The sequence below is a fragment of the Nomascus leucogenys genome, chromosome 2, assembly GCF_006542625.1.
Source record: "Nomascus leucogenys isolate Asia chromosome 2, Asia_NLE_v1, whole genome shotgun sequence".
Taxonomy (NCBI): domain Eukaryota; kingdom Metazoa; phylum Chordata; class Mammalia; order Primates; family Hylobatidae; genus Nomascus; species Nomascus leucogenys.
The window spans coordinates 153,902,599-153,914,962 of NC_044382.1; the positions used below are offsets into that span (position 1 = coordinate 153,902,599).

The following is a 12,364-nucleotide window of genomic DNA, read 5'->3' on the forward strand; positions in this document are numbered from 1 at the left end:
CAGCTCACCACCTGCTTAGGCTACCAACTTTTTTTTTACACTCCATACCATTCACAACTCAAATCTCTCGCTAATTCTGATAAATCCCTCATGAATCCAAACAGATAAGCTTTTCACTGCAATTCCAAATGCCACAGGCTCAGAGCCAAGAGCTACTGAACTAAGTGGATTGAGATCATCCACCGTCAGACTGAGGGCAGGTGCACGTGGCTGCAGACAGCAGCTGCTGAGAATGACATGCGATTCTGATGAAAGCGATACAGCTTAGCTGGTCTGGCTGTTCACCGTCCTGCTGCACTCTACGACGCATCTGCTGGGAGAATGCACTAGACTGGGGCATCCTGCCTGGCTTTCGGCCAAGTCAGCCTGTTCTCAGTGCCCTCCCGCACTCCAGAGTATCTAGACAAGCCTGACCGATGCCAGCCACTACTCCAGAAAATAGTGTGATTTTCTCTGTGCAGAACAAAAGATGACCAAGAAAAAAATCGGTTCATTCCGATCAACTCGGTTCAATCTCTGACCAATTGCCATTAAAAGGCTGAAATCCTTTATTGCCAGGGGAGCAGAATGAACGTGGATCAGAATGGAGAAACAGACCTATGTTCCTGCAGGCATGTGATTTTCAACAAAGTTTCCTAAGGTATTCAATGGAGAATAAAAAGCCTTTTCTTTTTTCTTTTTTTTTGAGATGAGTCTTGCTCTATTGCCCAGGCTGCAATGTAGTAGCACAATCTGGGCTCACTGCAACCTCCACCTCCCAGGTTCAAGTGATTCTGCTATCTCAGCCTCCCAAGTAGCTGGGATTACAGGCAGGCCCCACCACGCCTGGCTAATTTTTGTATTTTTTAGTAGAGACGGGGTTTCACCATGTTGGCCAGGCTGATCTCAAACTCCTCACCTCAAGTGATCCACCCGCCTCAGCATCCCAAAGTGCTGGGATTATAGGCGTAAGCCACTGTGCTCAGCCTAAAAAGCCTTTTCAACAGATGATGCTGAGATAAGTGAGTATCTATATGGGGGAAACAGAGAGCCTCAACACTCACCTCATGCTACTCTTGAGAATTAGTTCCAGGCAGATCACAGCACTAACTGTGAAACCATATAATTTTTAGAGAAAAATAAAAGAAAATCTTTGTTACTGAAGGTAAACAAGGTCTTCTGGTATCACAGACAACAACAATCACAAAAGAAAAACGTAATAAATTAGATTTTATCAAAAGTCAAAGCTTCTCATCAACACACACTTCGGAAGGTGACCAGCCAAGCCACTACTGGGAGGGTATTTGTAATCCACACACCTGAAAAGAACTGGTATCCAGAATGTCACCTTCTGCAACTAACAAAACTACAGCCCATTAAAAATAGCAGAAGACGTGAACACACACTTCAGGAAAGACAAGCTCATGAAACGCACTCAACACCAGCAGTCATCAGAGAAATGCGAATTAAAACCATGAGGTACCACACATCCACCAGAGTAGCTAAAAACGGAAAGACTGACGCCATCGGGGCTGGTAAGAACAGGGGGCGACTGGAACTCCCTGACATTTCCAGCACAAGTGGAACCGGCCACTGCTTTGGGAAGAGAGCTGAGCATTCCTTATTAAATAACGCCCACACCCACCCCAGGGCCCAGCAGTTCCACTCTAGATATCTATTTTCCCAAGAGAAACCAACGCATGTAGCCACTCAAAAGATTCGTATGGACATGCTCTCAGTAGCTTCATTCACAGCCGCTTCCAAAGGCTGCGCCTTCTGAAGAATGGAAACAGCCCAGGTGTCCATCAACGAAAAACAGAACCACACACTGTGGGATAGTCATATAATGGAACACTTCAGCACGAAGCAGCAATGAACAGAAACATGCAACACGTGCATCTGAAAAGCTGAGTTGAAGAAGACTGGCCCCACATCGGGGTAACTGTTTAGCAGAAGCTCCAGGACAGGCAGATCTATTACGGTGGGAAAATCAGAGCAGCCTCACCTCCGGGCGGCGGGGAGAGCAGCGGGGCCGAGTGGGAAGGGCACGGCAGGATCAGGGTGTGGGTCACGTGGGGCGTACACTTGTAAAAATGTGTCCCCTCACTGTAAGTAAATGACGCATAAGAAATTACCACCGACTACAGGCGCCCGCCACCACGCCCGGCTAATTTTTTGTATTTTTAGTACAGATGGGGTTTCACAGTGTTAGCCAGGATGGTCTCAATCTCCTGACCTCGTGAGCCGCTCACCTAGGCCTCCCAAAGTGCTGGGATTACAGGCGTGGGCCACCGCGCCCGGCCTAAGTATAGCAAAATCTTAATAGCAGGATCTAGGAGGAGTATACAGGTGTTCCCCATAAAATTCTTTCAAGTTAGCTGTGGTTGAAAATTTTCAAAATACAAAGCATTTTTTAAAACCCTACAGTGAGATACTATTTCGTACCTCTCAGATTCACAGAAATATAAAGGATGGCAGAGTGTGAAACGGGAGTAAAGCAACAGGAACACTGGAGTGCTGAGGACAGAGCCTGCGCGAGCCGCCTCTGTGGAGCACATGCCCCATGAGCAGGAGGCTCCGGTACGTGTGAGGAGCACACATTCCACGAGCAGATGGCAGTACACGTGCGGAGCACACACCCCACGAGCAGCAGGCACATGTGAGGAGCACACATTCCACGAGCAGATGCCAGTACACGTGCGGAGCACACGCCCCACAAGCAGGAGGGTGTGGCGCGAGATCATTCCTGTCAGCACTGTTCTCAGGTTACCAAAGAAACAAGCCCGTTAACAGGAGCAAGGAGTATTTCATTCCACAGGGAATACTACACAGCAGTGAGTGTCCATGGTGCAGGAAGGAGACCCTCAGAACACACGATTGCTCACACTGCACTGCTGACAGGGGTGTGGAGGAGAACAGAACAGGGCCCTAACACAGCACCAAGTTCACAGAGGAACTGATTAACACGATCTCTATTTCTAATTCAATACAAAGAACTGTTCATATTCAACCAGAGTAATCCCACGTGAAAGTTTCAATGTTCATGAAACTGAAGAGACCACAGACAGCAGCGCCTGTTTCCCCACGACGCAACTCACGTTTCCCCACCCCGCGCCTCGCCTGTTTCCCCACCCCCGCCTCGCCTGTTTCCCCACCCCGCGCCTCGCCTGTTTCCCCACCCCGCGCCTCGCCTGTTTCCCCACCCCCTGCCTTACCTGTTTCGAGTAGCCCCCGTAGATGATGATGCCGCCCTGGGGAGTGACGGACATCTGGCAGCCTGATCTGGGTGTGGGCCCCGTCCCTGACGGGGACAGCTTGCTCCATGTGAAGGTGTCCAGATTAAAGGCATACACATCATTGTAGTAGATGTAATCCCTGGTTAGAACGAACACCAGCTGTCAGGGTCCGTAACACTGGGAAAAGCCCCGACATTAAAAGCTGAACTGATTTAAATTAAAGGTAAATTTCCTACTGTTTGGGAAAAAACTCAAATCATTTTTCTCCTCTGCTCTTACACCAACACAACAATCAACACAGAAACGTGGGCGCTTTCCCTGCAACAAGCCAGAGACACCAGTCAGGTCTCCTCAAACTCAATCTTGACGCAATCTACCTGGAGACCGGGCAACATTTTTACCAAGTCACCTGTTTAATTCAAGTTTGAATTTATATGAAAGGACCACAAGCACGTGTGAGTTCGCATTTGAAAACCGGAAATAATGCTGGCCCACAGACGCAGAGGAATGTAATCTGAAAGCCATACTGCACTTTCTTACACAGTCAACACAGTCACAAACAATTCCACTAGGTTACTAGGCGTGCAACTGTAAGGGCAGCAGTGAATGGCGCCTCCACCGGGATGACCAGAACGGAGGTGTGAGCAGCCTGGCAGCAAGGGCAGTAAGGCCCCACAGTGGACTGGAGGGGTGAGCGAGGGGACTGGGCGCTCCGCAGAAACTGAAGACCACAGAAGCCGATCCTCTGCGCCTGCCCTGCTCAGTGCCTGCCGGACCCAGAGATCACGGCGCAGCAAGGAAGCCCCGCAGCCCTGCCCTGCTCAGTGCCTGCCGGACCCAGCACGCAGACTGGGCTGAACAGGGAAGTGGCAGCTTTGCTGGAGGCATGGGGAGACTCCAAGGCGCACCCATAACGTCCTGTCCTAATGTGGAACGTTGACAGAATAATTGTGAAAGGGTTAGGGCTGCTCTCCAGCTACTCAAAAAGGAGAGCCAAACTGATTTTCTAAGGAAAGAAAGCATGGAAGAGCAAGCAGCTCGAGCCCAAGTCTCAAGTGCCCGGTTTTCTCCTGTTTGTTCCTGTTTTGTGTGAAGCAGGAAAAGTCACCGGGCGTTTACCCAGCACCAGCTGCCACGTCTGGTCTTAAGATAAACATGCCGGGCACAGTGGCTCACACCTATAATCCCAGCACTTTGGGAGTCTGAGGCAGGTGGATCACTTGAGGCCAGTAGTTCAAAACCAGCCTGGCCAATATGGTGAAACCTCCTCTCTACTAAAAATACAAAAACTAGCCAGGCATGCGGGTGGGTGCCTATAATGCCAGCTACTCAGGAGGCTGAGGCACGAGAATAGTTTGAACCTAGGAGGTGGAGGCTGCAGTGAGCTGAGATCGCGCCACTGCACTCCAGCCTGGGCGACCGAGTGAGATTCTGTCTCAAAAAAAGAAGAAAGAAAAGATAACCTGACCTTGCTGACTGCAACTCAGACTGACCACATCCTTCGCAGGACGATGGCTCTTAAAATAGACAGAATCTGAGGAATGTGGAAATGTGGAGGCTTGCAATCTTTAAAAGACTGCTACAGACCACTGTTTTTTCAGATTTCAGGTCGCAGATTTTTAGTACAAAGATTCTACTTTGCACGTAAGATAAATACAGAATATTTTCTCTATAAATGCAGAATAGAGTTAAAGGAAAACTCAAAGTTGGCATTTAAATAATTTTAAACAAGATCACAATAGCTTTGAACAAAGTTCTGATTTTAAAATGGCTGCAAGTTAAAACAAACATGAAGCATGTTTTGATTTATAACCTGTAAGTTCAGAGGAGGAAGGGGTTGTACAATCTCACGGTCCTACACATAGTAGGTAATGAATTAATGCTCTGACAAACTTCTACGTGCATTCTGACAATTATTTGTTTTAAAATAAATTTTAAGAATGAACATAAGGCTAGGCGCGGTGGCTCACACCTATAATCCCAGCACTTTCGGAGGCCGAAGCATGTGGATCATGAGGTCAGCAGTTCGAGACCAGCCTGGCCAACATAGTGAAACCCCATCTCTACTAAAAATACAAAAATTAGCTGGGCATGGCGGCTCACTTCAACATCCGCCTCCCCAGTTCAAGCGATTCTCTTGTCTCAGCCTCCCGAGCGCCTGGAATTAAAGGTGTGCACCACCACCCCTGGCTAATTCTTTTGTATGTTTTAGTAGAGATGAGTTTTCGCCACATTGGCCAGGCTGCTCTCAAACTTCTGGCCTCAAGTGATCCACCCACCTCAGCCTCCCAAAGTGCTGGGATTACAGGTGTGAGCCACCATGCTCTGCAAAAATCATTTTTTAGTTTGAATTACATTTTTAAATCTTTCCCCCTTGAAAAGTATTTAAGAATTTGGATCCGTTTTCCCCCCAGTTCACAAAATTAATGACAATATATCAGTGAAGAAAATCTGAAACCTGGCTGGGCACAGTGGCTCACGCCTATAATCCCAGCACTTTGGGAGGCTGTACAGACTTATCACGATGGACCAAGAATCACGACAGGGTGCAACTGGACTCACCATGTGACAAAGGTCAGTGGCACCTTCACATCAATCAATTGCCATGCTGGTTCCTGAGGGACCAGTAGAGAAAGAGGGCTTCAAATGAAGCTCTGGAGATACAGACAGCCACTGTCTCCGACACCACGAGGCCAGCAGAAAGCCCTTCAAAAAGATGGCCTTCACCAGGGTTGCAGAGTCTGTGACACTTCACTCAGAACACTACTGCGCTTATGACAGAAACAGGGATAACCAGCTCCCCTGTGTCTTGCTTTTCTGGACTGAACTAAGTAAGCTCAAGAAGATATGTGAGCAGATGACGGGCCTAAAACAATGAGAAAGCCCGCAGCTCACCCTAGGCAGCCATGCCGGCTGCACGAACACCTATGTGACATCAAAAGAGAACCGCAGGCCTCTTCCAGCATCACTGTGGAGAGTGTGCTATCACTGCTCTCCCGGACAGGAGTGTTCTGGAGTGATTACAGACCCGTGGCTCTCAAAGTGAGGTCTCCTGGCCAGCAACATCAACATCACCTGGGAACTTGTTAAAATGCAGATTCTTGGGCCTCACTCCAAGCCTCTGAGTCAGAGCTGCGATTAGCACTCTAACCAGCCCTCCAGGGTATCCTGAACCAGGCTAACGTTTGAGAATCCCATTTTATTTATTTATTTATTTATTTATTTACTTAAACAAAGTCTCACTTTGTCACCCAGGCTGGAGTTCAGTGGCACGATCTCAACTCACTGCAACCTCCATCTCCTGGGTTCAAGCGATTCTCCTGCCTCAGCCTCCTGAGTAGCTGGGATTACAGGCACCTGCCACCACGCCCGGCCAATTTTTGTATTTTTAGTAGAAAAAGGGTTTCACTATGTTGGCCAGGCTGGTTTCGAACTCTTGACCTCAAGTGATCTACCCACCTCAGCCTCCTAAAGTACTGGGATTATGGGCGTCAGGCACCATGCCCAGCCAAAACCCCATTTTAGATAGAACTAGCCACATCATTTGCAGAGCCTGGTGTAAAATTAAAATGTGGGGTCCCTTGTTCAACAATGGTTAAGAATTTCAATAGGAATACAGCATGAAGCCAGTGTGAGGCCAGGTGTGAGGCCCTTTGGAGGGCAAGGCCCTGTGTGGCTGCCCAAAGCCCATGAAGCTGGATTTGGCAGGATGGGTACGTCTTTCCTGTGTATTCCGAATGCTCTTCCTATAAAAAGCCCACTCCTTAATGCTTCAGTAGAGAAAGATTTTTCCTTTCTTGGTACCAACCGTGTACTCTCATGGAAGCCACCGAAAAGGATCAATTGTCTCTTCCAGGCCACCATCCGATGTCCACTCCGACCCGAAGGACCGCCTGTTGATCTAAAATGAAAGAAACAAAAAGACACTATCAACTTGCTTAATTTCTGGTTGCTCTAAAGACGACAACAACAAACAAAACCCGATTTTTACACTGATTTCTGTTTTGTGAACACTTACTGCTCACAAATTACATACCATTTAATCTGATCCATGAGCTACCAAAACCATCCTGCTAAGAGCCCAGCTAGCTAAGCTCAAACCTCAAGAATAAAACAGGAGAACATCTCCAAGACCTTGGACTGCATAAAGATTTTCTACGTAGAATATTACAAACTGGACTCCACCAAAATAAAAAACTTCAAAGATACACCATTAGAAAATAAAAAGACAAGCAACAGACTGGGAGAAGTATCTTGAAACACATGACTGACAAATGGCTTGTATCCAGAATATATACAGAATTCTATCTTTTTTTTTTTGAGACGGAGTCTCCCTCTGTCTCCCAGGCTGGAGTTCAGTGGCCAGATCTCGGCTCACTGCAACCTTTACCTCCCAAGTTCAAGCGGTTTTTCTGCCTCAGCCTCCTGAGTAGCTGGAATTACAAGCGTGCATCACCACATCCGGCTGATTTTTTGTATTTCTAGTAGAGATGGGGGTTTCACCATGTTGGCCAGGCTGGTCTCGAACTCCTGACCTCAAGTGATCTGCCCGCCTCGGCCTCCCAAAGTGCTGAGATTACAGGCATGAGCCACTGCGCCGGGCTCAGAACTCTATCTTAAAAGTAAGATAAATGACCCAATAAAAATATAGGCAAAAGATTTCATCAGAAAGTTTGTAAGATAGAAAAATGAGGAAAACAAGATGGAAAATGGCCAATGAGAAAAGGAAAGGATGCCCAACACCACGCGTGGTCAGGGAAACACACGCCGAGTCCACAGTGACCTCCTGCCACACATGGCTGGGCACCTGAGATCAAGACAACATCAGGTGCCGACGAGGACGCGGGGCGGCTGGAGCCATGGCACCGGTGAGAACGTAAGACAGTGAAACAACGACGAAACATAAACTTGGCGCACAGCTTAGCAATCTGACATAAGACATAGACTCAGGAGAAAGGAAAACACCGGTCCACACAGACGGACATGCACATGTTTATAGATGCTCTTGTAAGCGTCACCACCAGCAGCCGAGCTGTCCCTCAGTGGGTGAATGAACAGCATGTGGTGCTCCCCACACGGGGGAGGACTTCTCAGAAACAAAAAGGAATCATTTACTGATGCACACAGCAATGCGAATGAATCCTTTTTTTTTTTTTTTTTTTTTTTTTTTTTTTTGAGACAGAGTCTCGCTGTCGCCCAGGCTGGAGTGCAGTGGCGCGATCTCGGCTCACTGCAGGCTCCGCCCCCCAGGGTTCACGCCATTCTCCTGCCTCAGCCTCCGGAGTAGATGGGACTACAGGCGCCCGCAGTCTTAAAAACATCTCGCTGAAGGAAGGCAGGTTCTGCTGGACTCCATGCACATGGGCGTCTTATAGGCGAGATCCGATCCATCTTCAGCCCAGGATGGCCACTCAGGGCAGGAGCTGGGAGGGGACCAACTACAGCTCTCTGGGGTGACAAGAAGGGCCCACATCTTGACTGTGGTGGTAATTACATAACTGTGCATATTTATTTTATTTTTTTTTTTTTGAGACAGAGTTTCATTCTTATTGCCCAGGCTGGAGTGCAATAGCGCAATCTCAGCTCACTGCAACCTCTGCCTCCAGGGATCAAGCGAATCTCCTGCCTCAGCCTCCCGAGTAGCTGGGATTACAGGTGCCCGCCACCACGACCAGCTAATTTTTGTATTTTCAGTAGAGATGGGGTTTCATCATATTGGTCAGGCTGGTCTCGAACTCCTGACCTCACGTGGTCTGCCTGCCTCGGCCTCCCAAAGTGCTGGGATTACAGTCATGAGCCACCGTGTCCGGTCGGGTGTGTATATTTCTTAACACTCATCTAAGTGTACACCTAAAAGGTATGCATTTTATTGAATTTTATTGTAATTATGTCTCAATAAAACTGATATAAAAATACATGGCAATAAAAAAATACAAAAAGCAAATTTAAAACCGTAAAAATACACACAAATAATAAAAAGGTATAATCAACCTACCTAGTAATCAAAGAATTTCAAATACAGCAGAGATACCATTTTATTCTATCAACTTGACAAAGATGTTTAAGAATCAGATTCTTTAAAATACTGCGTGTCATGGGACAATGCTCAAAAAACAGGAGGTGAAAAGGCAGGTCCAAAGCAAATCCTATCCCAGCTTCTATAGGTGAAAAGGCGGGTCCAAAGCAAATCCTATCCCAGCTTCTATAGGTGAAAAGGCAGGTGCAAAGCAAATCCTATCCCAGCTTCTACATGGGGGGTTCTCAGCGGTTTTCTCATCTTGATCGTTTCCTGCATCTCCCAGCAGTCCTCCAGTGAGCAGGCGTGACTTTTACAACAAGAGAGAGGAGCAATAAAACAGAGAGGGGTGGGGAGGCAGCGCTGGGACAGCAAGTGCTCAGAAAGCTCGCAGAGGTGCTTACGCCGGCCACGGATGTGCAGGGCGCCCAGGCACAGAGGAGGCCGGGCACACAGGAATGGCTTTGGGCTGCAACATCAGCCTGAACATGGTACGTGTGCTGAGACTACCCAGGAAATCTCCTAGAGCCGCAGGCACCAGGGCAGGGCCTTAAGGAGGGTTGGTGCTCACGGTCACTGCAGCCACTCCCTGGGATCCTCACTGATGACCTGCCTCGCCTCCTACTTAGGAATCCACTCCCTGGGATCCTCCGTGGCTTTCACACCCACTCTCTGCCTGGCCCTCCCAACTCTCCACACAGGTCACAGCAACTCTGGGCTGCAAAGGATGGTTACAGCTTCAATCACACAAGACAGTGTCTATTTAGATAATGCATTCTTCCTCCATTTATTTTTTGTGCATGTTACACAGCTGTCCCCAAAACCCACTTACAGGGTTTAGGTAAAAGCCCAGAAATGGGCAGGTACCCTAAAAAACACAAGAGGGCCGGGCACGGTGGCTCACGCCTGTCATCCCAGCACTTTGGGAGGCCAAGGTGGGCAGATCACGAGGTCAGGAGTTCAAGACCAGCCTTATCAACATGGTGAAACCCTGTCTCTAGTAAAAATACAGTAATTAGCTGGGCGTGGTGGAGGCACCTGTAATGCCAGCTACTCAGGAGGCTGAGGCAGGAGAATCGCTTGAACCCAGGAGGCGGGAGCTGCAGTGAGCCGAGACTGCGCCACTGCACTCCAGTCAGGACGATAGAGCAAGACTCCGTCTCAAGAAAAAAAAAAAAAAAAAACCATCAAGACCTGGAATCTCAAACGTAAAAGGAAGCCTGAGTGATCCAATCCAAGTTTACTAAAGTTCAGAGAATTCACCGCATCATGAGGGTGACTGCCAGGGGTCTTCCCTTGCTCCAAGATGGAGAGAATTCGGTTCTCACTGCTCAAATGCGGGGTCCCACCAGCTTCTCCCCTCCAGCACCCTCCATCGTATCACCAACACTTTTAATTTATCACTCAGAATGACCACCACACCCAATCCATGAAATGTCAACCAGAAGCAATCAGTTCCTTTTTCTAGACACCAATTCTATTAATCCAACCTGGAGTTGGCACGAGCCTTTGGGGTGGCCTCCTCACATACTGATATCCAGCAGGATCTCAGCTCACTAAGTTTCTCTAGAGTCCTGCAAGCTGGCCTCACTTCACAGTTCCACAGACTCCACAGCAGCTCCATCCCCTGCCGGCTGGGCATCCCAGGGGACAGGGCCATCCAATGGACACACTACACATGAGAGTCAATTGAGAAGAAAACCCCACATATGCGAAGCAAGAAAAGAACGCCCCTCCCCCTCCTGGTGAATTTCCCGACGCCCCTCCCCCTCCTGACGAATTTCCTCATGCCCCTCCCCCTCTTGGCAAATTTCCGGATGGATTACTTTGTAAGAACAATCTGAGGATCAGACCTTCATTCAAAACTAAGCCAGTGCTAAAACCCCATCTCTACTAACAATACAAAAAAATTAGCCGGGCATGGTGGCTGGTGCCTGTAGTCCCAGCTACTTGGGAGGCTTAGGCAGGAGAATGGTATGAACCTGGGAGATGGGGCTTGCAGTGAGCGGAGATTGCACCACTGCACTCCACCCTGGGCAACACAGCAAGACTCCGTCTCAAAAAAAAAAAAAAACCCTAAACCAGTGTATCTGCATCCAAGTCCGCTTCAAAAAAAGACAGAGCAGAACCGTGCGCTGCCACTGCCATCCCCATCCAGCGAGGAAACACAGGCCTGGGGCCTGCCACAGCCCCATCGATGGGGCGCCCCCCGCTGCCCTAACTGCACTGGGGCGGGGCCTCCTTCCACTGCCTGCCTAGGAACCCCACAAGAGTCTCATCCTCTGGCTGACAACGGACTCAATTAACTTTTTGTGGCAGTAGCCAAATATCACTGTGTTTTCTACCTAAAAGGGGAAAATTTTCTATAAAAAGATTCCACGTCCCTCTTTAGAAAAAATAAACCTACTTTTAAAAGCCCATTTATATTTGAAACCCCAACAGGCTTTTCAAAACTGCTGTCATTCCTAAATATGAAGTCTTTTTTTTTTATTATTATTTTTTATTCATTCAACAAATATTTATTGAGCACCTATTATATGCCAGACACAATGCTAAATCATGCTGATCGTAGGGAATCCTCTACTAGAGCCATGCATCCTTCTTACAAACCCTATTTAGTAAATTTTTACCCAGCTAACATGAAGTCTTAAAAAATCCACATGACCTCCTCAGCCAGAGGCCTATGGACAGCACAAAATACAGGGGAATGTCGTGGTGGCGACTGCCTCGAGGCTCAGCAGCTGCTTGCAGGATGGAGCTCCAAGCGGGGCGAGCTGCCAGGCAGTGTCACCACCAGGCCCCTCGAGTGGGCCGCCGCCGTGACATTTACAGAAAACCAATACATACCAGGTAACTCTACATGCTGGGGGTACAGTCAGAATTAAGCACTCTGTATGCAAACGCTTCTCTGAGTGACTTTACAGTCTACACCTTTCAAAATTATACAACATACAGTCACGCCCTGCTTAATGACAGAGACAGGTTCTGGGAAACAACACATCATTAGGCGACCTTGTCACTGTGCCGTCCAAGTGCACGCACACACTTCTGGAAGGCACAGCCTGCCACACGCCTGCGCTGCCGGGAGAGCCCATTGCTTCTAGGCTACAAACCTGGACAGCATGGTACTGTC

At 48.3% G+C, this 12,364-nt stretch overlaps 1 protein-coding gene across 13 annotated transcripts in view; it reads right to left on the reverse strand.

The window, feature by feature from the left end:
* Positions 1-12,364, reverse strand: part of KLHDC4 (kelch domain containing 4) — a 62,341-nt gene that overhangs the window by 19,429 nt on the left and 30,548 nt on the right. For all 13 annotated transcript variants that reach the window (XM_030819883.1, XM_030819882.1, XM_030819861.1 and 10 more), the window contains exons 6-7: positions 7,024-7,116; positions 3,195-3,354 (exon numbers count right to left, since the gene is read on the reverse strand). In XM_030819883.1, the coding sequence (XP_030675743.1) occupies positions 3,195-3,354; positions 7,024-7,116 (253 nt within the window). The remainder of the gene's footprint in view (positions 1-3,194; positions 3,355-7,023; positions 7,117-12,364) is intronic.